Source organism: Camelina sativa, chromosome 11, assembly GCF_030686135.1.
Source record: "Camelina sativa cultivar CO46 ecotype springtype chromosome 11, ASM3068613v1".
In the NCBI taxonomy this organism is placed as follows: domain Eukaryota; kingdom Viridiplantae; phylum Streptophyta; class Magnoliopsida; order Brassicales; family Brassicaceae; genus Camelina; species Camelina sativa.
The window spans coordinates 11,274,120-11,300,603 of record NC_141890.1 but is presented as its reverse complement, the minus strand read 5'-3'; the positions used below and the strand labels follow the sequence as shown (position 1 = coordinate 11,300,603).

The 26,484-nt window shown below is 38.8% G+C and overlaps 1 protein-coding gene, 1 non-coding gene and 1 pseudogene across 3 annotated transcripts; 1 reads left to right on the top strand and 2 right to left on the bottom strand.

Moving 5' to 3' along the window:
• Window positions 1-2,265: 2,265 nt before the first annotated feature.
• LOC104723025 (multiple C2 domain and transmembrane region protein 11 pseudogene) lies at window positions 2,266-4,882 on the top strand (annotated as a pseudogene). The gene is made up of 2 exons (XR_015570477.1): window positions 2,266-2,349; window positions 2,428-4,882. The product of XR_015570477.1 is annotated as a multiple C2 domain and transmembrane region protein 11 pseudogene (transcript).
• Window positions 4,883-5,102: 220 nt separating this feature from the next.
• LOC104723022 (pentatricopeptide repeat-containing protein At4g20090) lies at window positions 5,103-7,854 on the bottom strand. The gene is made up of 2 exons (XM_087471250.1): window positions 5,502-7,854; window positions 5,103-5,330 (listed from the first exon to the last, which is right to left on the bottom strand). The coding sequence occupies exon 1, from the start codon at window positions 7,594-7,596 to the stop codon at window positions 5,617-5,619; it is 1,980 nt and encodes a 659-aa protein (XP_087327376.1). The 5' UTR covers window positions 7,597-7,854; the 3' UTR covers window positions 5,103-5,330; window positions 5,502-5,616.
• Window positions 7,855-10,864: 3,010 nt separating this feature from the next.
• On the bottom strand, window positions 10,865-10,971 carry LOC147933852 (small nucleolar RNA R71). Its single transcript, XR_015573334.1, has one exon. It is a non-coding gene; the product is annotated as a small nucleolar RNA R71 (small nucleolar RNA).
• Between the last annotated feature and the right edge of the window lie 15,513 nt (window positions 10,972-26,484).

Genomic DNA, 26,484 nt, shown 5'->3' with positions numbered 1-26,484 from the left:
TTTGTTCATCACTCGTCACAGAAACATGGGTTCAAATCGCAAAGTAACTTGACCTTGTCTGAGAGTTAACGACGTGTTTTGGAGTTTGGACTGGCGAAAGAGGAGGAGAGGTGAAGAACAAGACAATTCAGTCAAAATATTACAATGTGAGATGGAAAGTATCGCTTTTGTTTTATAGATATTAGACGATCCATGGATCTCCCATCTGGAAACGGGCCAGCGCTAGAAGTGTTCGAATCTTTCATCTTCTCTTTTCTCGAGCGGATAAGGCATGTAAGCGGAACTGGTGATGAGTTCTGAGAGAATGAGAATGGAGAGTTGGAGACTGCGAAATATGCATAGGGTCAGAGCTGAAGCTTATATGCATTGAGAGATGAAACTGATACATACGTGGACAATGCTATGAATGTGGGATCTTCATGCGACACAAATACTCTAATTTCTTTTTATATTGTTTTTGTATGTTTCGTTTTCAATCCCAAAATATTATTTGATTGTTTTTTGTACATTTCATCAATGTGTTTCTCTTTGCTTTCATAAAAGTGAGGAGATTAGTGGTAATTGAACAATAGAATAACAACAATCAGAATTACCACAAATAACGTTGCAGAGAGAATCAAGATCAGTTTTGTTTTAGTGAGAGGATTGTCACTACAGACTACAAGCTTGTGAGTCTAAATATATAAAACTCCCATCACATCTGCAGAGGAGTTGTCTCTGAAATTTTTGCAAAGGATTTGCAGAGGATTGATTGTCTTTCTCTAGTCAAAACCAGCTCACCTGCAGAAACGTATTTGTAGGAAATGTTTGCAGAATATTTGCGGAGACGTATCATCACATTCACTACCGAATACATCATTTGCAGAGGAGTGTCTCTGCTATTTTTGCAGATAGAATCCAGTCCACTTTAGCATTTGTCCATTGATATATCTTTCCGTCATCAACTTTTATTCAAATCCATTTTTTTAATTTGTGTTTTAAAAATCTCTTAAAATCACCCACTATAATCTCTTAAAATCTCACCAAATCACAAACTGTCTTTTCATTTTCTAAAATGAGAAATCTAACAATTCCACAAAATATCTTAAAAATCCACTTAAATCTCCTAAAATCCTAATTTTTTAAATTTCACAAAATCCTCCAAAATCTACTTTCAATACACCCCCCTAAGATCTGTGCTACAACACGGGTTGAAATTCTCTTTATTTATATTATAATTTTAAAATAAAAAATAATTTATATGATTGTTTTTTCAAAAAAATTTGGATAAAACATTATGCAATAAAATCATATGCTAAATATGATGGCTAAAAAAACACTTATTTTGTAAGTTTTATATTGTTAATTTTGTAATTTCATGTATGAGAAATGATTATGTTTGTTGTTTGTTTTTATTTTAAAATTTGAAAAAGTTTGGTGAAAGTTTTTTGATATATAACACTTGCTTAGATAAGATTTTATTTTCAACTGCACAATAATATTTCGGAAATCACGATTAAGTGTGATAAATTGCCAAGATTTTTTCCTTTTTACGCCTAACAGTATATTTTTATGTCTAACAGTATATATTTTGTAACAATACATGAAATACTGAAGATTTTATTTTGGAAATTATATAAATCATTGGAATATTTTCTTTAAAATGATTTTTTGGGATATTCCTTAAGTGTATTCACATAGCCTACAGTTTGACCAATTAATCTATAATTTTTTTTTTGTAATCAACTTATATTTAATCTATAACCCATTTTGTAACCAACTTATAAAAATTATATAGTCTACAAAAAAGAGGTTGTGTACTTCCGTTTTATTATATAAGGGATTGAAAAGAAAAATGCAAAATCTCATATATCAAAGATTTTTTTTTTCAAAGAAACAAAATATATAGCAAACATTTCCGATTTAAACCTACATATATAGCATGTCTTTTAAAATCTTCAAGATATATGAGATTTTGAAAGATACCAGAACGGCATAACCGAACTATGGTGTAAATGACATTAATCTTTCATTCCTTTTTATAATAAACGATTCCGAATAATTAGCGAAAGTAATTATGATGAGATACTCATTGAGTGCTTAAAGTTTTATTTTATTTTATTTTCATTTTGAGCAATTAAAACAGAATTTTATTATGGAGATATTTTAGGAATTAATATGAGGTTAAATGTAAAGATGGTATAATTTTAAAATCATTCAAAAAAAAAAACATTTAAGCGTATGATTTCCACTTTTTATTGTTGCTTAAACCCAGCAAATCACGTTGACCAAATAAACCAAAAAAGAAAACCCTACAGTTTCAAAAGTTCGTGAAGAAGAAGGAAGAACAAAAGTCATTACTCTGTTTAGGTTTGAATCTTTCTTCAGAACATTTTGAGATTCTCTCTGTGTTTTGTTTTTCTAATTGTTTTCTTGAACATACGACAGGAAATGGCGGCGAACGGTACCGGAAACGGGAACAGAAATGGTAACGGTAACAGAAATGGAGATTTCTCATTGAAAGAGACAAGTCCCAAAATCGGAAATGGTGTTGGTAACGGCGGCGAGAAGCTGACGTCATCGTTCGATCTCGTGGAGGCGATGCATTTCCTCTACGCTAGAATCGTCCGTGCTCGAGCCTTACCGGCCAACGACTCCTTCATCGAAGTCAAGATCGGAAGCTACAAAGGGAGAACAAAGCAGAGCTTAAACTCAAACCCTAACCCTGAGTTTCACGAAACCTTCGCCTTCACGAAAGCTCGTCTCCAAGGGAACATCTTAGAAGTGGTCGTACGAAACAAAGATGACTCAAACGACGAGGAGATTGTCGGGAGGTGTAAGTTCGATGTGGCGGAGATTCCTACACGTGTTCCTCCTGATAGTCCATTGGCTCCTCAATGGTATAGATTGGAAGATCGAAACGGCGTCAAGATCGGTGGAGAGATTATGTTATCTGTTTGGATTGGGACGCAAGCTGATGAGGTTTTCTCGGAGGCTTGGCATTCGGATTCGGCGACGGTTACGGGAGAAAACGTGGTGAACACGCGCTCTAAGGTTTATCTTTCACCGAGGCTTTGGTACTTGAGAGTTACCCTAATCGAAGCTCAGGATTTGGTCCTGTTGCATCAGAACCGGACCAATCCAGAGATTCTAATTAAAGGGTTTCTTGGCAACGTTGTTGTGAGGAGTCGGATCTCGCAGACCAAGAGTGTGAATCCTGTGTGGAATGAGGATATGATGTTTGTAGCGGTTGAGCCGTTTGAGGACAGTTTGGTACTTAGCGTGGAAGATAAGCTAGGGCAGAAAGAAGATTGTTTAGGAAAGTGTGAGATAAAGTTATCTCAGGTTGAGAGGAGGGTGTCTCCTGGTCCAGTGCCGGCATTATGGTACAACGTGGAACACGTTGGTGAGAATGGAGAAGCGAGGAGATTTGCTGGGAGGATTCACTTGAGGGTTTCTTTAGACGGAGGTTATCACGTTCTTGATGAATCGATTCAGTATAGCAGCGATTACAGAGCTTCTGCTAAGCTTCTATGGACTCCGGCTATTGGTGTGTTGGCGCTAGGCGTGTTAAACGCTACAGGTCTAATGCCGATGAAGTCACGAGAAGGTCGAGGCACTACCGATGCGTATTGCGTTGCGAAATATGGAACAAAATGGGTGAGAACGAGGACTATTGTAGACACCTTTGATCCAAAGTGGAACGAGCAGTATACTTGGGAAGTCTATGATCCTTACACGGTGATAACAATTGGTGTTTTCGATAATCTGAATTTATTTGGTGCTGGTAACGAGAACCGTCTGATCAAAGATTCGAGGATTGGGAAGATCAGGATACGTCTATCGACCCTTGTAACATCGAAGATCTACACACATTCTTATCCTTTAATGGTTTTGAAACCAGATGGGGTTAAGAAAATGGGGGAGATTCAGCTTGCGGTTAGGTTCACCACGACTTCTATGATCGATATGCTTCAGAAATACACAGAGCCGTTGCTTCCACAAATGCATTACATATTTCCATTGTCTATTTACCAACTAGACAGCCTTAGACATCAAGCTACTCACATTCTATGCATCAAGCTCGGGCGCAATGAGCCAGCACTTGGAAGAGATGTTGTTGAGTATATGCTCGATGTGGGATCAAACATGTGGAGTCTAAGAAGAGGAAGAGCGAATTTCGAACGTCTTGTTGCTTTTTTCGATGGCTGGATCGATGCTTGGAAATGGTTTGATGAGGTTTGCAAATGGAAAAGCCCGGCCACGACGGTTTTGATCCATGTCGTTTTCTTGTTCGTTGTTTTTCTCCCTAAGTACTGCGTGGTCTCGTTGCTACTATACTGCTTTGTGTTTGGGTTATACAGGTTCAGTTTGAGATCGAGACATCCTCCACACATGGATATAAAGCTGTCTAAAGCTGACTCGGCTTTGCCTGATGAGCTAGACGAGGAGTTTGATGCGTTTCCAAGCGCGAAATCTGGAGATGTGCTGAAGAAAAGGTATGATAGGTTGCGTGGGATAGCAGGGAGGATGATGATTGTGTTGGGAGATTTGGCTACACAAGGAGAAAGAGTGAAAAGTTTGTTGAGTTGGAGGGATCCAAGAGCAACATCTCTGTTCTTAGCCTTCTGTCTTGTTGGCTGTGGAGTGATTTGTTTCGTCTCCATGAAGTTACTGCTCACGTTTCTTGCTTTCTACGTCATGAGACATCCTAGGAGTAGGGTTTTCAATATACCTTCTATTCCTCAGAACTTTTTTAGGAGATTACCATCAAGAGCTGATAGCATCTTGTGAGAGTATTGAATTGATTGATCTATCATTTGTTTTTAGTCTGAATATGTATGGAAGGGTTATTCTATGTATCACTTTAAAATGAATCCAAGAACTATATTGTCAATTAAAATATTATTTCTTTGCTCTGCGTCATGAGAATTTCTAGGCTTAGCTAGGGAGCTGATTGCATTTGTGTGTATGCAAGAAACAGACTTATTTAATCCGAATTTAAACAGAAGATACAAGTTATTTACTTTGTTGAATGTCTCATTGACATTGACAGTGACCTAGTTAGTAGTTACGGATTCCCCTCGTTGAAATCTAACAACGGTAGAGCTGGGCCAAAGATATCAAAATTTTGAATTTTCCTATATATTCTTTAGAAGGGAATGTATTGTTACCATAAATAGTTTCAAGGTACGAAATAAGTACAGGTGAATCACAGACAAGAATCTTTGAGCTTCGCTTATGGAGCATTGCTGATCATTTTCACAGACTTCTCTTTGCCTCTCTGAGCTCGAAGTTTTGCAACATGGAGAGACCAATAAGACTTGGAAGATCTTTCCTTTTGGTTTAAGCTGCAGAAAGAAATAGCAATCAATTAAACAATGAAAGAAACAGAACAAAGATCTCAAATCAAACATGTCTGAAGCATAGGCAATGGGGACTCAAATGGCAACAAACATGTTTTCATATCAAATAAAACATGTTTACAGAGTTAGAATTGCAAGTATAGGTGATCTATTTACCTGTTCTCGAGCGCATTTCTGGGTTTCCATAACTCCAGAAGCCCAAAAGTCCCAAGCATGGAAGGCTTTTAAGTTGGAAGGAATGCAATATTTGCACAAAACTGCTAAGTAATGTTCAAGTATATAGGTTCCTCCAGCATTTATCAATGGCGGCATTGATCTTCTTTGGTTTGCAGATCTCTGGAACAATCAACGCCCAAGTGGAGGTCTTCGGTGCCAGATACTTACCCAGCATTACTTCCACAATCTTACAAGTGCCCAATACTCTCTGATGCTTTAAGAGCCTCACAACAAGTTCTTCTAGAAAACTCCTCCCTTCTTCACAAGAATCTGACTTCTCGCTCAAAGTATTCAAAAAGATGTTACACGTAATAACATCAGGATCGCAACCTCTATCTAACATACAGTTCAAGAGATCAACTGCTCTAGAGACATCTTTCTGCATGCATAAGCCATCGAGAAGTATATTGTAAGTAACAACATCAGGTTGTGACTTGGGTTCTTCTTGGCATAACATCTCATGGTAAAGTTTTAATGCCGCATCCATTGAGCCAATACCACAAAGACCTTTTATCATTGAGCTATAAGCTACTGTATCAGGTTTGATCCCGATAGTGAGCATCTTCGACCACACCATCATAGCATCATCAACTCTCCCAACCCCACAAAGACCGTCCATAAGAACACTATAACAAAACTCATTTCGTGAACATCCGGTTTTATCCATCTCTCTCCACACTTGAATCGCTTCTTCACTAAGACCAACTTTGAAATATCCTTTCATCAAAGAGCTATACGTGTACGCATTAGGCAAGCAGCCACTACTTATCATTCCATTAAGTATCTCTTTAGCTTCATTTGGTTTCCCTTCACGGCATAAACCATCTACAAGAGCACTATACACAACAACATTGGGCAGGCAACCTTTCTCCGCCATTTTCTTCCACAAGGTCATAGCCTCCTCAGCTTTGCCTTCTTTAAACAACCCACTTATAAGAACCGAATAAATATGCTGATTCAAACAATACCCTCTTTCTTCCATAGAGATCAACAACCTCACCGCGTCACTTGCTCGTCTTCGCTTAACCAACCCATTAATGAGTGTTCCATATGTGACATCATTTGGGATACATTTGCTAGACACCATCCGTTCTAAGAGACTAACAGCTTTATCCAATTTACCCTTGAGACATAGACCATGAATAAGCGTATTATAAGTTACCTCATTAGGAACACAACCTTTCAGAAACATATTATCCACAAGCTTTGTCACCCGTGTCAAATCCCCTTTCTTGCACAATCCATCAATCAACACATTATATGTAACCGGACTTGGTGAACATCCCTCGCTCTGCATCTCATCCAACAGTAGAACCGCTTCATCAATCCTTTCCTCCTTACACAATCCATCCATCAATGTACAATACGTATAACCATCAGGCAAACACTTTTTCTCAGGCATTCCCCTGAACACCTCAATCGCCCTGTCCACAAACCGTAACTTGCAGAGAGCCTTAATGACCAGATTAAAACTCAAACCATTAGGAGAAATGTTCATGTTCATGTTGGAATTCACAACGTAATCATAAAACTCCAATCCACGGTGATAAAGACCCTCGTTTATAATCACATTCAGGACAGAGTTAAAGGACTTAACACTACGTTTGCAGTGAAACTCATCAACCATTCTATGAAACAAGTCTACAGCTTTCTCAGGCAAATGTGCTTTCCCATAAGCTCTAAAGACGACAATGAAACTATGCTCACTAATGACTCTGTTCTCTAATCTAACTCGACTCAAAAGCATCTCCACCGAAGCAAAATCACCAGAATTGGCGTAACTCTCAATCATTGAAGATAAAGTGGAATCACCCAACTTGTAAGAACCCATTTTGGGAGCCGATTTAAACACCTGCTCCGAGATTGGAGCTTCCGATGGATTCTTGGCTTCCGTTGATGGGTTAGGAGAAACAGAAACAGAAGAAGAGAAGGGGAGATGAGTAAAAGAGAACTTAACCTTAACTGGGTAACTCGAAAGGATTCGACTTTGGTTGAGGAAGTAGCTGATACGGATTGGGAATGGGCATTTGGGCATCAAACTCTTGAGGGTTTTTGCCTAAACCCTTATTTTTGGGATTTTTTTTTCAATGTTTGATTGTTATCGCTAAAGAGAGAGAGAGAGAGAGTGGGAGAGATATTGCAACTCTCGCTGTTGCTGATTTGAAAGAGAGGATGGTGATGATGGAATACGAGAGTTTCGATCAATTCAGAGTTTTGTTGATTTGATTTTGCCTTACTTCACTCCTATTGAAGAAGATGCTTTTGTTGTTCTACTTCTTCGCACTAAAAAATTATGTATCCAATTAAAAATGAGTTTATTTATTTTCGTAACTTTTTTTTTTTCTTTTTTCGGCTCAATTTCAACTTTAAATTCACCCATATCAAAATACATCGGGTTTGTCCTTTAATACAACATTCTTAATCCAATTAGACCCTGAAGAGTAAAACTTAGGATCATAATTCTGGAAAGAAAGAGATTCCTTTGCTACTCTGTCCACCACTTCATTACTTCCTCTTGGTGAGAAGATCACTTTGATGTCTCTAAACTAACGGAAAAAATCATGGATGTCTTGGAGCATTGGAGCAAAAACCGGCCAGATTTCCTCATTATTTAGCAAGTTAACTGCGCCTAAGGAGTCTGATTCGATGATGATGCGATCATAGTTCAGGCGAGACAGCATGACAAGTGCCCTTCTAATTGCCTCCAATTCGACCTCTATAGCAGATTTAGCTTTGCGAATGGCTTGTGCTCCTATCCATTTGACTGATCCCTCCTTATCTCTGAGTACCATCCCGTGCCACTTTGATTCTCCACCCCATTCCAAGCACCATCAGTGTTACACTTCACCCAGTCTTCAGACGGGGGTCTCCATTTCTGATCTATTATTGATCTTGATACAGGGAGCGTTCCTTCTACGTCTTCCTTCTGCTTTCTATGTTTCCACTCATCAGCATCCTCCAAAGCTTTTCTTACCGTGTCCTGAGGGTTAATTTCCTTTCCTTTAAAAATGAGCTCGTTTCTTGCCTTCCAAAGTCGCCATAGCAACCAAGGAATTCTATCTAAACCATCAACTTGGGGAGCTTGGGACTTAATGTTCAAGACATGTGATAACTCTCTAATTTACATGTTTTTAGCATCTTTTGTTGTCTACATTCTGCATCGTTTATACCCTTACCTTAGCATTTTTAGGTCATTAACTGTAGGAATTCACTTTTAGGCTATTTAGGGTGTTGCATTCTTGCATTTGCATACTTTGGATGAAAACAGGTGCTTTAGAGCCTAAAATGGGGAGAAACAAGGACAAATCCGAGTATGTACCCGAAGGAGCCATCGAGCTGGAAGAACAGTCCGAACCCCAACACGATCGAGGAGGATCCAAGAGCAGGAAGAACAGCCCGAAGATCCATCTGAAGAGTAACCCGACCTTATCCTCATGTACCCCATCGAGTAGACCCTCAGGCAGGACTGGGAAGCTAGGTCAAAGGGGTTTCCATATATAAACCCCCCTCTTCTTCCTCGCAAACGAGCACGCCGCAGACCCTAAAACAGAGAGCGAGAGCTTCTGGGAGAGATCTAGAGCGACTCAAAACACTTTTCACTTTTGTTAGGATTTATTTTATAAGTTTTTGTTATTTCTTTAGATTTCTACTTTGTACTCTATATTCTCTACTCTATCTTTTAATACAATGCAATTTTCGTTCATGCATGTTTTTATGTTTGTTGCAATGATTTCTGAGTAGTGTAGCAAAGTTTCTAGGGATGGGATAGATGATTTTGTGTTCTTGATCGGTTAGGATGTCTTAGTTTGATTGTATATGTTTTAGATTCCCTTCTAGGTTGGTGTTCTTAATGCTGTCAACAAACCGAGAGGGTGAGATTAGATCTAAGGTGTTTTACCACCGAGAGGTGTAGATGAAATGCTTGAATTAACCAATGCTAGAGATTTACTCACTTAGCCTAAGAGATTAGATGAGTAAGAGGTTTATTGACAATAATGAATCGGTTCTTAATGCCTGCTTGATCATGTTTCTCCAACGAGAGTTGGGTAGGGAAGTGTTTAAGGTTGATTGTTTCTATCACGAGAGTGTTTTAACAAGATTTTAGAGATTCATTGTCTAGGGAATATTTGCTTGAGGCATGTAAGACATCTGTATTGGTCAGGGACACTTAGGATTCGATTACCCCATCCTTAGAAGCTTTTGTATTTTAATTGCTTGTATTTTTATTCATCACTCGATCCTTTAAACGAACAGGTACACGATAACCTGCTTCATGTAACACCTTGAGCTGTTCTTGCTTATCTTACTTACTCGATCACCCCACCCGATCCTGTACTCGAATGCTTGCATCGAGTGCTTAGGTCGTGTGGTTCCTTGTTTATATTCGCTTTCTTTTATTTATTTTAGGATTGTTAGATCAAACCCAACTATAGCTTGGCTTGGCTTGCACAGTTCTGATTGCATCTTATCTGCTAGCATAACAACCATTTGGATTGATAACCCTTTATACTACAACTGCATAGGGAATTAATACCCTAGGTGAAAATCCTGTTATCAATTTGGCGCCGTTGCCATTTGGTTGAATTTAATTTTGCTACGTTTAGGATTTCAGCACTTGTTAGATCAAGTTCTATTTTCCATTTTGGTTCGGAATCTGACTTGTTTGCTTTCGCTTTTATTTGTTTTGAATCTTAGGTACAACCCAAGCACCCACCCGACCCATCACTCGATCACCTGGATCGGGTTGACACTTGTGTACACACTCGGTCACCTACTTGTGCATGCAAACACGATCCAGAGGTAGCCAAAACCTGAGTCCTTTCATCGACAACATCGACAGACCAAGGCTACTCAGACAACAACAAGTTCAACAACCGCAACCATCAATCATTGAGGAGACAATGAACAATCAGAACAGTCCACCAGCTCCTCAAACAAGGACCAACATAGGAGCAGGAGATGCTCCATCTACTCACACTCAAAGGAATGGCATTGTGCCACCTGCTGTCTAGAATAACAATTTTGAGATCAAGAGTAGTCTCATCCAGATGATACAAAGCAACAAGTTTCATGGATTGCCAATGGAGGACCCATTGGATCATCTGGATGAATTTGATAGGCTCTGTAGCCTCACCAAGATAAATGTAGTTAGTGAGGATGGATTCAAACTCTAGCTTTTCCCATTCTCTTTGGGAGACAAAGCACACATCTGGGAGAAATCACTCCCCAAGGAGTCCATCACCACTTGGGAAGCGTGCAAGAAGGCATTCCTGGCCAAATTCTTCTCCAACTCCAGAACTGCAAGGCTGCGAAATGACATTTCCAGCTTTGTTCAGAAGAACAATGAGACGTTCAATGAAGCTTGGGAACATTTCAAGGGGTACACTACCAGATGTCCTCATCATGGCTTCATCAATGCTTCATTGCTGAGTACACTTTATAGAGGAGTAGTCCCCAAGATACGGATGTTGCTAGACACCGCAAGCAATGGTAACTTCCTCAACAAGGTTGTTGATGAGGGTTGGGACCTAGTGGAGAACTTGGCTCAATCTGATGGGAACTACAATGAGGAGTACGATCGCAATGTGCGATCTACTGGAGAAGAAGATGCCAAGTACAAGAGGGATATGAAAGCCCTTAATGACAAGCTCGACAAGCTCCTCAACCAGCAGCAGCATGTTCATGCAATGTCAGAGGAAGAGCAGTTTTTACAACAAGATGGGGAGACTGGACATATAGAGGATGTTAACTACATCAACAACCAAGGAGGTTACAACAAAGGGTACAAAAATTACAAGCCGAATCAAAATCTGTCTTACCGAAACCCAAATGTTGCCAATCCTCAGGACCAAACCTACCCATCTGCAGTTCAAGGGAACCAGGTCCAACATAAGCCTTTTGTTCAGTACAATCAAGGCTATGCCCCTAAGCAGCGATACTCTGGAAATTACCACCAGCCCATTGCACCACATGGATTCCAACAACACCAAGGCCCACAGAACCAATCACAAGAAGCTTAACTACGCGGCCTAATTCAGCAGATGATACAAAACCAAGCATCCGCTACTATGGACAATGCAAAACGTTTTGCGGAGATGAGCAACAAAATCGATTCAGGATATAGTGACTTGACTGCTAAGTATGATTCCCTCAACACTAAGCTGAGGTACCTAGAGGGCCACCACAACAACTAACAACTTCCAAAGATCAACCAACTTCCAGGTAAAGCTGTTCAGAACCCAAAGGATTATGCCACTGCCTAGGCCATCTTCCTTGACGATGACTATGAGGACTACCTCACTGGGGACAGTGATGATCAAGATGGGGAGGCTATGGATCACTATGGGATAAATGAAGCCAAGTACTACATATCCGATTACGAACCCGAGCCTTTACCCGAGGAGAGCGATCGAGTTGATGATCGAGCACTGGTTCGAGAATCACAATCTGAAGAACTATCCGAGGCTAAACCCGATGACACACCCGATGGTCCTGATCGGATGACACATCGAGTAGATGTTGAGATGAAAGATCAGCCTCAACCGCTTGTAGCAGCAGAAGGGGAACTAGAGGAAAGGTTCAATGCTGCCCTTGACATCCAACTGGAGGCACTTGTAGAGCGTATGGCCAAGCGTAAAGCTCCACCTCTTAAGCTTTTGCCACCACACGAACTTCAAGAGGAATCTGCCAAGGAGGCAGCTCGGCTGGAGAATGAGGTTAAGGAAGCTGTCAAGGAGATTGGGTTTGAGATTCTCAGGAGTGGAGTGTGCTTAGATCCTGAGTTGCAAATCGAGGAAATATTGGAGGATCCTGGCTCTTTTTACTTTGCCATGCTCGATAGGACTTTGGATTTTCAAGAATTGCTTGTGCGACCTTAAAGCTTCAGTCAGCATCATGCCACTGTCAGTTGCCAACAAAATGAGTTGCACCAGTTTTAAACCAAGTAGTCTGCTACAGTGGAGAGGATTCCAGAACCTCTCCCTCAAAGATCACATGCTTAAGGAGCATGATGAGTCAAGCTTAGTGACTTAAAACAAGCTCACTTGGGAGGAAATCCCAAAGGTATCTTCTATTTAATGTTCTTTTATTTTATTTGTTTTAAATCTTGTTTTCTATTTTTGCAAATTTATTTATAAAAAACAAAAGAGAAAAAAAAAAGAAAAAGTGAAAAAGGAAAACTTGGGGAACCCGAGGGTCAACCTGACACCGTACTCGATGCCCCTGATCGTGTCTATACTCGGGAGGCGAGTGGAGTCCGAATTCCACAAGCCAAGCCCACTCTCGGTGAAGCCCAAGCTCCCTCAGCAGCACCGATAAGTCTTTCTACCATAGAGCTTTTAGTTTCCCTACTTTCTATTCTCTCTCAAACTCGAGTGGTATTTGCTTTTCTTTGGGAACTAACCCTATTAATCTCGAAGCTTAGTTTTTTTTCTTCTCAAGGATTCGATAATGGAGCCACACACAAAAACCTACCAAAGGAAGGGAAGAAGATCAACCTCCGCCGCTGCTACAACCGGAGGTGATGCCGTGGAACCTCGAGAATCCCAAGGAAGAGGAAACTTTCCGCATTCCCAACCGCTGGCTGAACATTTCGCTTTTCCAACCCGATGCTCAACCCGATCCATCACCCAATCTGGTGCTTGAGTAACCAATCGTGTAGATGCCCGTGTTCTCTGTCCTAACCCAATCGCTGTTGCAATCCGTCAATCTCCTCGACGTAGGGACCTGTCTACGTCCGAGAGAACCGTTACTGACCCTATGGAAATCGATTCTGATGCCGGTGGAGGAGACCCAATCCTCTAGGTTGAGAAGTAGAGCTGCGGCTGCAAGAGGGATGAGACCAGCCTCTGAAAAGGCTGAGAGAGCAGCTGAGGAAGATGATCGAGACACAGAGGAGGAGAACTGTGAGCGAGAGGGGGAGCAGAGAAAACGCACACGACAAGCCTCGCGGAGGCTGAAGCAGAAAGAGGTGGAGACTCCGGCAAAGCTCTTCAAGGTTTTCTGCAAGATGAGTTTCGTTGGTACCCGCTACCCTCACCGAGAGACGATGAAGCAATTGGGCATCACAAGAGATGTCGAGTTTCTGTTCGACATGTGCCACCTGGGCCATATGATGTGAGCCCAACTTGAAGCTTATGAGGAGGAAACGGTCCACTTTCTCTCAACACTAAAGTTGCACTACTTTGAGGACCACCCGAACCTACTACCCGATGGGGGGATCGGGTTCATCACCTTCTCCGTGTGAAACAAGGAGTACCGGCTTACTTTCAAGGAGATGGAGAAGCTATATGGTTTCAAAGCTGGGAGTGGAGAAGGAATGGAGGTGAGCAAGGAAGAAATGAGGTTCCTATGGCTGACAATAGGAGACAAGCTCCCTTACAAGTCCACAAGCTCCAAATCCGCTCAAATAAGGAGCCCTGTTTTGAGGTATTTTCACAAGTCCCTCACATGCACTCTTTTTGCTAGAAAAGAGACTGGGAATGTGAACGATCATGAGCTCCAGCTGTTAGACATTGCATTGTGTGGAGTGTTAGATAATGCTAGGGATGGGACATCGCTAGTAGGAGATGTTGCGGATACTAGTATGGTATTCGTGCTGCTCGATCAGTTCCTTTACGTCAAGTCATGGGCTATGAAGAGAAGAGAAGGGGGCGGAGAGATCTCCATTGGAGGACTGGTCACACCAATTTTTGTGGCCTGCAATGTACCTTTGAAGGAGGTGGTACACGATCTGAGATGGTTGGATATCGACTACCTCACGCTGGCGAGGTTCCTGGCTTATGAAAAGCCAAACGACATGCTGCTCTTCAAGTTTGTCCATCCAACCGCCGGACCCACCCAAATGATCCTGCCCAACGTCGTGTGCACCAAGGTCCGGCTCTAGAGGAGCTGTACAACCCGGAGGAGGAATCCGAAGCTGAAGAGAGAGAGACGACTGGGCAAGAACAGGGAGACAACTCAGATGAGTATGATTTTGAGGAGTATGTGTGCTCTCAAAAGCAACCTGTTGGGGTGAGGGAAGCTCACAAGAGGATCGGTTGGATGAAAAGGATGAACAAATTCCTAGCCAAGAAGGTAAAGGACCTCACTGGCTCAGTGAAGATGATGGGAGGTCAGATCAAGGAGCTGCAAGACAAGACAAGCTGTGCCTCAGCTCCTACCTCGGGATATGCACCAACTTGGATGGGGAGAAGCAGACCGCCGCCTTACCAAATGTCGTATCAGATGCCCTACTCGATGCACCCTGCAAGCGGCTACACAGGTGATCATTCCGGACCTCTCCCACCATACCCGTCGTACTACCCGATGCCATACCCGATGGCCTACCCGAGCCCTTACCCGATGAACCCCTCGGATGCTGGTCCGAGCAAGTCGTCCGTGCGCATAACCGAGCTCTCTGATGAGCGAATCTCGGCGTCTGCTGAAGCCGGTGACGACCCTGGCTACACGTTGGAGAGTATGGAGGCTGCTACAACCTCCTTCTTCACCAACCCATGTGGTAACTCATTCATACACTTTTGTAAATAACATTGCATTTAGTTTTATTTCATCTTGTGTGATTCTTGGACTCCTTTTCAGACTTTTATTTACACAGAGACTGTGTAATTTAAGTTTTGGGGGAGGGTCCTAGGATGTATATAACATTGTGTTTTATTTTCTTAATTCAAAATTTTGCATGCTAGTTTTATTCATTTGAGTTTGCATCTATTTGCATAAAAAAAACCCTAAAAATTTGAAAAATTTGAAAAATAAAAAAAGAGTGTTCATGTAGTTGCATTTTCATATTAGGATTGAGTCTAGATTGCTTCATATAGGATTGTTGCATATGCATTTTAGGAGAAAATGATTAAAACCGTCTTGTTTAATGTCAAACCTTAGGATTGAAGATATAGCCCTTAATCACAGTTCATTGTTGCTAGATCAATCTTTGGAAAAAAAATGAGAAATCTTTGTTTAGAACCTTGTGTCTTTTGAATGCTTCTCCACTTGTTTGAACATCTCTATATTATTAGACTTAAGTTGAACTTAAACTATCTTGCTTATGGAATTTGAATACTTGCTCATGGTAACTCTAAACTCGGGTTAGCACTCCATTTTTACCAATCTTTTCGTTTAACCCGATTTGTTTTTCCCTACCCTTGAGCCCAAACCTTTCTTTCAAACCTTGTTGTGAATTGTTGAGTGAAGCCTTTTTCGTTGTGCTATAGGTTGTGAAACCTTGAGAGTATTGAAAACGACAAAGAACTGCCTCTTGATTTAGCTAAGTTAGAATTTGAACTAGCTAATAGAATCGGTTTTGAAAGATAGGTGATTAGCATGTTTGTTTGGGTTGGGTTAAGGAATAAAAGAAAAGAAGAAAAGAAGTCCCTAAGGTTAGAATCAAGTAGCTTTAAGTCTCTTAGTAAAAGAAAAAAAAAAGAAGAAAACATCTTGCTAGTCTCCTAGAAAAAGAAGAAAGAAAAAAAAAATATACATATTAGGAGTTTAGCAAAGAAAGAAAAGAAAAAAAAAAAAAAAAAAGAGAGCTAGATGTTTAAAGTTTAAACCTTAGGGATTACAAAAAAAAAAGAGAGAGTTAAAATCAAGGTTGTGGGTAGTTTAATTTTAGGGGGGTTTAAAGAAAAAAGGTGAATGAGAAAATGGTAGATTATCAAGAGTTAAACTTTGTATGCCCAAATTGTTCTCAATCTTAGATAGTTTTCATAACTGTCTAGCATTCCTTCTTTTGAGAGAAAACCATCCAAAGAATTTGCTTGAAACCACCTTACCAAAAAGCCTTACCCTTGAAACCGATTGAGCTTGATTCACCTTCCATTTGCAAGAATTCGCCAAACACTTAAATGAATGTGAAAGAGATGTTCTTTACTTTTAGTTGGAAGTTGAACTAGATCGATGCATGATGATAAGCATAGAAAAATATTTGTAAGTATGATTGATTGATCTTAGCACCATTAAACTATCTTTAAGGAGTATAGCTTGAATCCTTCTCTTAGCATATAAAGGTTATGAGTCCCCGTTTTCAAACCGCACCCTCCTACTTCCTTGCTAGAGGACTAGCAAGATTTAAGTTTGGGGGTCTGATAACAATCTAATTTACATGTTTTTAGCATTTTTTTTTGTTTACATTCTGCATTGTTTATACCTTTACCTTAGCATTTTTAGGTCATTAACTGTAGGAATTCACTTTTAGGCCATTTAGGGTGTTGCATTCTTGCATTTGCATATTTTGGATGAAAACAGGTGCTTTAGAGCCTAAAATGGGGAGAAACAAGGACAAATCCGAGCATGTACCCAAAGGAGCCATCGAGTTGGAAGAACAGTCCGAACCCCAACACGATCGAGGAGGATCCAAGAGCAGGAAGAACAGCCCGAAGATCCATCCGAGGAGTAACCCGACCTTATCCTCGTGTACCCCATCCTTAGAAGCTTTCGTATTTTAATTGCTTGTATTTTTATTCATCACTCGATCTTTTACCCGAACAGGTACACGATCACCTGCTTCGTGTAACACCTCGAGCTGTTCTTGCTTATCTTGCTTACTCGATCACCCCACCTGATCCTGTACTCCAATGCTTGCATCGAGTGCTTAGGTCGTGTGGTTCCTTGTTTATATTCGCTTTCTTTTATTTATTTTAGGATTGTTAGATCAAACCCAACTATTGCTTGGCTTGACTTGCATAGTTCTGATTGCATCTTATCTGCTAGCATAACAACCATTTGGATTGACAACCCTTTGTACTACAACTGCATAGGGAATTGATACCCTGGGTGAAAATCCTGTTATCAACATGATACATATTAGCGTAAATAGAGTCTGATCATATACCACCTGGAGGAGCTGGGACGGGTGATAGAGCCCATACCTGACGAGCATATGTACAGAGAAAGAGAAGGTGATTGACTGTTTCCTCCTCATGAGGACATCCTGAGCATTCGTTATACCTGGATAGGTGACGGTAGGCCATATTTTGTGCTACTGAAATGTAGTTAGTCAGACATTTCCAAAGAAAATGCTGTACCTTAGGACTAGTCTCCGTTTTCCATACTGAGCTGATGAGGGGATTCAGGCTAGGTTGACATACCTCCTGAGCCTTATTCCTGACATTCACAACTTGAGTGAGGACCCAATAGCCGGACTTGACAGTATAATGACCTGATCTTGTGTAATCCCAAGTGTAAACATCATGTCTGTTTATACCTCCTCGAGAAATATTTCCCCCAATATATCCCTTCTCCATTCTCTTCCATTATCCCTCAATAGATCATTTACTTTGGTCAGAGAAGAAACATTAGAACGGAGATGTTGTGGGATTTGTCTGACCTGTTGCAAGCTTCTAGCCGATTTAGAGTGAAGCCATTGAGTTTGCCAGATGTCTGTTGACTTTCCATCTCCTATGACCATCCTCGCTCCCTTCTTTATAAGTTCTTGGGCTGCAAATATGCTTCTCCATGCATAAGATGGTCGAGATCCCAGCTTGGCTTGAAGAGGATCAGTTTTGCTAAAATATCTACTCCGAAAAACCCTTGCCATCATAGTGCTTGGACATGTTATCATACGCCATAGCTGCTTTCCAAGGAGTGCTATATTGAAGGTCTCAATGCCTTTAAATCCTAGACCGCCTTCATTTTTTTGTTTGCTTAACTGATCCCATGCCTTCCAATGCATGCCTCTTGAGTCTCGTTTGTTCCTCCACCAAAAATCAGCCATCAAAGAAGCCAATTGCTGACATACCGCCTTTGGGAGCATGAAACATGACATAGTATATGTCGGAAGTGCCATTGCAACTGCTTTCAACAGAATCTCCTTACCTCCTGAAGAGAGGAAATTCGCTTGCCAACCAGAGAATTTTTGCTGAAGACGCTCTTTCAGATAGCCTAGGATTGTGATTTTCGATCCTCCAAAAGCTTCAGGGAGTCCTAGATAGAAACTGTATCCTCCTTCCTCATTGATTCCTGTTAGCTGCTTTATCTCCGACTTTCTATCCTGAAGAATACGCTTCCCAAAGTAGATACTTGACTTCTGGTAGTTTATTCTTTGGCCAGAAGCAATGCTATACTCATCTAGAATAGATAGCAGGCACTGAAACTCTTCATCTTTTTCCCGACAATAAAAGATGCTGTCATCGGCAAATAACAGGTGTGATACTGATGGAGTCCCTTTCGCAACTGTCAGACCAGTGATTTTGCCTTCTTTTCCCGCTTTTTGCAGCATACACACCAACATTTCTGTACACAAGACAAATAGGTATGGGGACAGTGGGTCTCCTTGCCTCAAACCTCTTGTCGGGATAATCTCACCAAATGGAGCACCATTGATTAATACCTGGTAGTTAACTGACTCAACACAGCCCATTCACAAGTTTATCCATTGCTCCGAGAAACCCAAAGTCTGTAATGACTTCCTCAGAAACGACCATTCCACTCGATCAAATGCCTTTGAAATATCAGTCTTTATGGCAATGTATTCTTCAGAGCACTTGTTGGTCGAGTTAAGAGCATGGATCAGTTCGTGCGCAACCAAGATATTATCAGAGATTAACCTGCCTTGAATAAAAGCGGCTTGAGTATCCGAGACTACAGTAGGCAGGACTTTCTTGATCCTGTTGGCCAGTACTTTCGCAATTATCTTGTAAATAACATTGCTTAGACTGATTGGTCGGAACTCCGTTAGCTTCACCGATTTGAGCTTCTTTGGAATTAAGCAGATATTGGTCTTGTTCATCTCCTTTTCAATTGTCCCGGTTGTGAAGAACCCTTTTACGAGCTCCAGAATTTGATCACTTAAAACACTCCAATGCTGTTGGAAGAAGTGTCCTGTTAAGCCATCAGGACCTGGACTCTTGTTTCATCAGCTGCTCATTTTGCACTCGGTGATCTTAGGGCCAGTATCAAGATTATCATCAATGGAGTGTCCAACATCCTCCGAGGAGAATAAGAGCTTAAAGTAGTTTTCAGCCAAACGTCCTAGGTCTTTTTCCGCAAACCACTCCTTACCATCATCATCAACTAAACAATGAATTCGGTTTTGTGCTCTTCGGTTCTTGGTTGCTGCATGGAAAAATTTGGTGTTTTTATCACCATTGTTGAGCCAAGTTAGCCTACTCTTATCCTTCCAGAACTGTTCTTCCTGCCTATACTCCAAGTTTAGCTCTCTTTTCCGTCTTGTAAGCTCGTCTCTACAAAATGGAGTTTGGCGAGTAACCAAGTCTATTTGATGATGAAGCTCTTGTATCCTCCTTACTGAGTTCAGCTGATTGTCCCTCTTCCATCTTGAAATTCTTTTCCGACATTCAGCAATCTTCTCCATCATTGATAATTGGGAACTACTTCCCTCATTTTTCCAGAAATCTGAGATCATTGCATCAAAACCTTCTCTGGAGCTCCATCTATGATCATATTTTAATCCAGCCCAACTCTTCCAATGTTCTCCCATCATGCTAGTGATTAGAGGACTGTGATCCGAACTGACCTTTTTGAGATACACCGCTTGCGCTTTAGGAAATAGGTTCATCCAAAATTGTTTTGCCACCGTTCTGTCCAGTCGACATTGGACCAATTCATCATTTCTATTGCCAAACCAAGAAAATTGATATCTAGTATGTTTAATTTCCCAGATGCCACAAGCTGTACGCATTCTTCTAAACTCTTCACATGAGGCATTACTTCGAGTTGGACCACCCAGTTTCTCTGAAGGACCAACCAACTCATTAAAATCTCCAGTTAGTATCCAATGACTCCTTCTGTTCACTCCCATCCTAGAAAGCCTTTCCCATAGTTCCCCTCTTTCACTTTGCACCGGCTCTCCATAAATGCATGTCAGAAAGAATTCCTTTCCTTGCCAAGTGACAATGGTGTCTATCATTCTCTTATCGGACTGTAGGATCTTCACTGACACAGAGTTCTTCCACATCAACGCAAGTTCTCCACTCTTACCAATTGGTTCGACAGTGTGGATATCATAGTAACCTAAATGATTCACAACATTCTCAAGATATTCTCTCTTTTTCTTGGTCTCACAGAGGAATCTTATCTCTGGGAAATACCGACCTCGTATTTCCCTCAGGTGTCAAACTGTAGAGGTATTCCCCACTCCCTGACAGTTCCAGCTCAATATTCTCATATTGATCTCGAAGGGTTGGAATTAAACATCAACCCTTCTTTCTTGTTTGCTCCACGTTTACCCATTGTAGTACAATTGGAGAAAACTGAAGACTTAGCTGCCAAATTAGCAGAATGAATTTCCAGAGGAGCTGCTACTGGAGCAGAATGTTCAGACTGAGAGTTAGAGACTCCTGCTTTAGGGCTTGAACTGGAAGTCTGGGAACCCAGTCTCTCAAATACAGATGGTGAATTCTTCTGTTTGCCTACTGAGGATCCTTGTTTACCCGAGTCCGGATTGGAGTCCTCCTTGTTGCCTAGTCTTTCAAAGACAGATTGAGATTGGTTCTGTATTTCCAGGTCTCCTAAGCGAGCCTTTTTTGTTTTTCTCTCTCCACTACTGCTCAGTCGTCTTCTTTTTGATGGTGTGAAAGTAGACTCACCAGAACTTTTCGATCCTTCCCCCTTCGAAGTCCTTTGATCACCCTGTTTGGGACGCCACTCCTGTACCTGTTTTGATCTACTACCAAGAGACCCTTTCCTAGGCCACTGCAATCGCTCTTGAATCTGCTTTTGCTTAGTAGTGGGTTCCGAGTGTTCGGAGTGAGACTCAAATGAACCTCGAGCTTCAGTCAAAGGGGGGGGGGGGGGGGTGATCATCTCTTATCGCCACTTCTTTCCCTTTACTCTTGATTTTCCTTGAGTCCTTGTTGTTGTTGAACTCCTTCCGGGCAGTACGTTTTTGGTTGGCACGCTGAGAGATCTCTTCAGGAAAGTTAGCCTGATCATGTGTAAGTCTCATACATGAGAGGCAGACTTTCAAGAGCTTTTCATATTCCAATTCGACTTTTACCACTTCCCCAGTAGAGAATTTGACATTTTTAACAAAATCCAGCGGCTTATCTGCTTTAAACCAGGCCCTTGCTCTTACATATTCCAGAGAGGATGAGTTCTTAGCGTGAAGTTCTACCGCTTCAATCTGACCTCTTGGTTCTATAATGCTCTCCACTGCTTGCTTCTTGAGTAGATGAATTGGTAGATTCCTTATCCGAACCCAAAATAGAATTGGATTGAGGAAATTTGTACATTTTACATTTTACAATCACAATTTACATTAAAAATGAGTTTATTTATTTTCGTAACGTATTTTTTTACCAACGAAAGAGTTTATTTTTGGCATTTTCATTTCAACGAAAGAATCAGAGGAACCACTTACGTAATACTGTTTAATAAGTAAACAAAATATAATTACACATATTATAATGGCGATATGAGGAACCACTTGACATAATGGCGATATGATTTTGTAACTTTTTTATATTTTGATCACCCCTTATATAAAGTGACATGGTTCAAACTTTTGAGTATAAATGTATATAAACATTAAACTTATTTTAGTAAATGATATACAATATATATATTGTTGAAGATAATATTTCTTTGTTATACTCCCTCCGTTTCAAAATATAGGATGTTTTAACTAAAGCATGGAGATTAAGAAGTCTTTACTTTTAACAAGTTCAACCAATCAGAAATAATACTGCATAATATAAAATACTAAACTAATCTAAAAGTTGCATAGAAACTTGAAAACATCATATATTATGAAACAAAAAATTTCTCTAAAACGTCTTATATTTTGAAACGGAGAGAGTATATGTTTGCGCTGATTTAGTTTAAAGTTTTTAATAATAAAAATTATTGAATATAAATAATATTATCTTTTAAAATTGTTGAAATTTAAAATATAAATCTAGATAAACGTCATACTTCTTTTACTAATCTATATAACATATATTGTCTAGTGTCGTAATAATATTTTCTTGGCAAATCAACAATATAACATATAGTAACAAAAAATGACTTAAGAACCTCACTGAAAGAGTCAACAATCTTCTGACCTTTCATACTATAAGAGTTCATTCCATATTCATATATCCCATGAAAACATCTTTTTGAAAGTTCTAACGTCGAATGTCGATCATTGGTCTAATTATACAGATCATTTAAACATATCGATATCCCATGTTAAATGCAAATATACAAAGTTTGATGAACATGTTTAGTACTATGTTGTTGTTGTCCAAGTGCATCATCTGCCATAATAGAATTTCCGACCAAGTCAAGAATACTTAGATGGTGAAACGGTTGAACCCGACAATGTATATTCATTCACTGATCCAAGTTACGTATTTTTTAAAAACGTCATATGTCAATTTTGTGATGCAATCTCAACTTCGTCTTCTAAAAAAAACGTAGTGTACTTTAAATATGATGTTTCTGCCAATTTTTTTGGGTTAGAAGCATTTGATAAAACTGATAAAATCTCAAGCTTGTTTTATTTTACCTTTTTATTATGTTAAAGAATTGTAGATCCAGTTGATAATATGCTTTCTGAGATATGTTACACAAATCACATGTCACTTTTTCTAAGAGTTTACATATCATTTATTCTATATTTTGTGACCATTGATTTTATTTTTAGTTGAATTATTATTTCAATGTCTTTTTTTCATAGTTTTTCCAAAAAAAGTGTGACCCTTAAAATGTTTTCATTTTAGATCAAAACTTTTAGGTTGAGTTGAGTAATTAATCTTTTATTTTTCTTTAAGTGAAATTTAATAATAAATCTTTGTAGTATATTGTAACATTCGCGAACTAAAATGTGCGTTTTGGGGGTGGGTGTCGATCGACACCAGTGGGAGTGTCGATCGACACCAGCATCTTTTAGTTCGACCAGATTGTTTTAATTGTCGATTTCGGGTTGGTTTGAGTTAATTGGGTTTCCCAAATCGACGTATATAAGGGGAGGTCGACTAAGGGTTTTGGGGAAACTTGTTTTGTCGCCGTTGAGAGAGAAAAAAAGAGAGAAAAAGGAGAGAAATGTTAGAGAGTGTTCTTGAGAGGTTTTTGGGATTGTTCTTGGCTGTTTTGGTGAGATCTGTTGCTGTGGAATGGAGTGTTGTTGCTGGGAATGAAGGAGAAGCTTCTTGAGGTGTTGGATTCTTCGTTTTTGAGCTAGATCTTCCTGCAAAAGAGGTGAGTGCTTGACCATGGCTGATCTAAGCCTGAGATCTCTTTTGTTTTGCTTGTTCTATTTTTTTGTGGTGTTTTGCTTGCTTGGGTTGGTGGTTTCATGTTTCCCATAGGTTCCTGAAGCATTTGAGAGAGTTTGGGCAGAATTGGAGATGGTTTGGAACGGAGGTTCATCGTTCGGTTTCGAGCAGATCGTGTCTGCGAAGTCGATGTCGATCGATACCAGATAGGTGTCAGTCGACACCATGGAGGTGCGTCGATCGACACTAATGGTCAGTGTCGATCGACACTAGCAGTCAGTGTCGGTCGACACTAACCTTACCCAACACTTGATTTCCTGGTTTGATGTGTCGTTTGTGTTTGTTTGTGTTGCTTAACAATGGAATCTCAGTTGCTTGTGCGTATAGCCTAGTAGATGGGAGGATTGCCTCACTGAGTGTTTATGACAATACTCGTGCATCTCAATTTGTGTTTGTGGTGCAGGTAAAGGCAAAGTGTGATCGTAGAATCAAGGCGATGAGGAGGAGGATGTTCTAGAGGCTTGATTGATTTTTGTCTAGCTATCGTTAGGTTGCTAGAGTTGAGTTGATAGAGCATTGTAGGATATTGGAATTTGTTATTTACTTGATTGGATTATTTCATTGTTGGTTTCATATTAGTTAATGGAATTGTTTGGATTATCCGCTGTTGATGTTTGATGTTAGGTTACTAGTGGGTATGAGACCGCTAGAGATTATGATATATATAAAAAAAAATGGGAAGGGTGTTTCATTGTTTTTTAGAAATTAATGTTTCACTTCAATTTTATTTTTATGTTTAGAATATTATAAATACATTTACATAATTTTTGTTTTTACTCCACCATGCATTAAAATCTTCCTTCCATTCTAAACCTTATTAACCCATTCTAAATTTGGAATATGATCATTTTTTATTTTAAAATTTTAATAATAACATTATTACTAAAACAAATTTATAGTATTATTTTTACTATTTAAAAATTTTTCATTTATGTTACGTAATTCATTTTTATGTAGTTGTTATTTTTATTATTTACTAAAAATATTATATTATTGTTTTTACTATTTTAAAATTTTAAATAATTTTATTTAATTCTTTTTTATTTATTTTTTACTATTATAATTATAATTAATAAATATGTAATGATTGAATATTTAAAATGATAATTTAATGTAAATATATATATATAGCATTGTTTAGGTGGATGATGATGTGGAGAAAGGAGAAAAGAGAAAAGTTAATTATATATATATATATATATTAAGTCAATCCACAAATTAATTGTCAAGAATCAAATAAAATCTACAATAATTCATTTTTTTTTGGTTAGACTAACTCTAAGTAGATCTTCTCATTTATTTGCACTAATTACTTCATTTTTTTAGTCCTTTTTTATACTTTAAATCTCAAGATTTTGTAACTCGCTACTTTCTCTTCAAAAAAAACCACCACCAATCATCTTATTATATAAATGTGAGTTTTCAAAGTTAGCCATTGACAAAATTGTGACATGTGTAAAGTAGATGTATGAGATGTTGATATGTGTCAAAAGTATTATTTTTTAAACACGTGTCAAAAAATATTATTTTTAAATGTAATAGGACAACTAATTATAAGAAAATAATATTATATTTACATAAAATTTACATGTTTATATCTAAAATAATAATTTTCTAAATCAAAAAAGAAAATTAACAAAACAAATCAATTTTTCATTGCACGCTAATTATATTAACATGTTTTTTTTTTTAAATTGGGTTTTCGAAGTTAGTCATTAACAAGATCGTGACACATGTCAAATATATTGATGAGATGTTGACACATGTCAAAAAACATTATTTTTAAATGTAATAGGACAACTAATTAAGAAAATAACATTATATCTACATAAAATTTACATGTTTATATATAAAAACATATTTTTCTAAATCTAAAAGGAAAATTAACAAAACCAATCTATTTTTCATTGCAAGCTAATTATATTATACGTGTTTTCTCAATTAAATTTATTTGACATGTATAAACAAAAAAGATTAATTCATTAAGTATGTATATTAATCAATAAATTATGAATAACAAATTTAAAAAGAATAACATAAGTTATGTCAACGTAATATGACAGCTAATTAAGAAAAAAACATTATATCTACATAAAATTTACAAGTTTTTATTGAAAGCTTTGTGCTTTAATTTTTTTCTTCGATACGATTATGCTGTGATCTATTAATTGAGCTTTGATTTTGCCAAGAGCTGCTTGAACGAGTAATTGAGAAGTGATTAATTTGGGAAGTTGGAGATAAAATAGTTTTAAAATTGGTTTCAAACCAGATTTACGTGGTTTTCTATCGGATTTGGTTTGTAAACGTTGAAACCCAAGTATATGGAAAGATATATGAGAACTTTTGATTCGGGTAGAATTAGGTTGAGAACTTACTATTCGAGAGTAGTTTTGGTACAATGCTATACTTTTTAGAGTATATAGATCGTCAATTCTTAACATAATTATGATTATGATATATGTCATGTTTTGAATTGTTTAAAAAGTTTCTATTTTGTATATAATATAGAATCTTATACTATTATTTTTGACCAAAAAAAAGGATCTTGTAATATATATATTCAAGTACTGTATTACTTGAATCCTTTTACCAATTTTCTTTTCGTTGGCCTCTCCTCCTCTCTTCTCTATCAAGTACGCCTCTCTTCTCTGTCAAGTCTCAATCATGTATTACATATTGTTTTATCTCAATAATTAACTAGTACAATA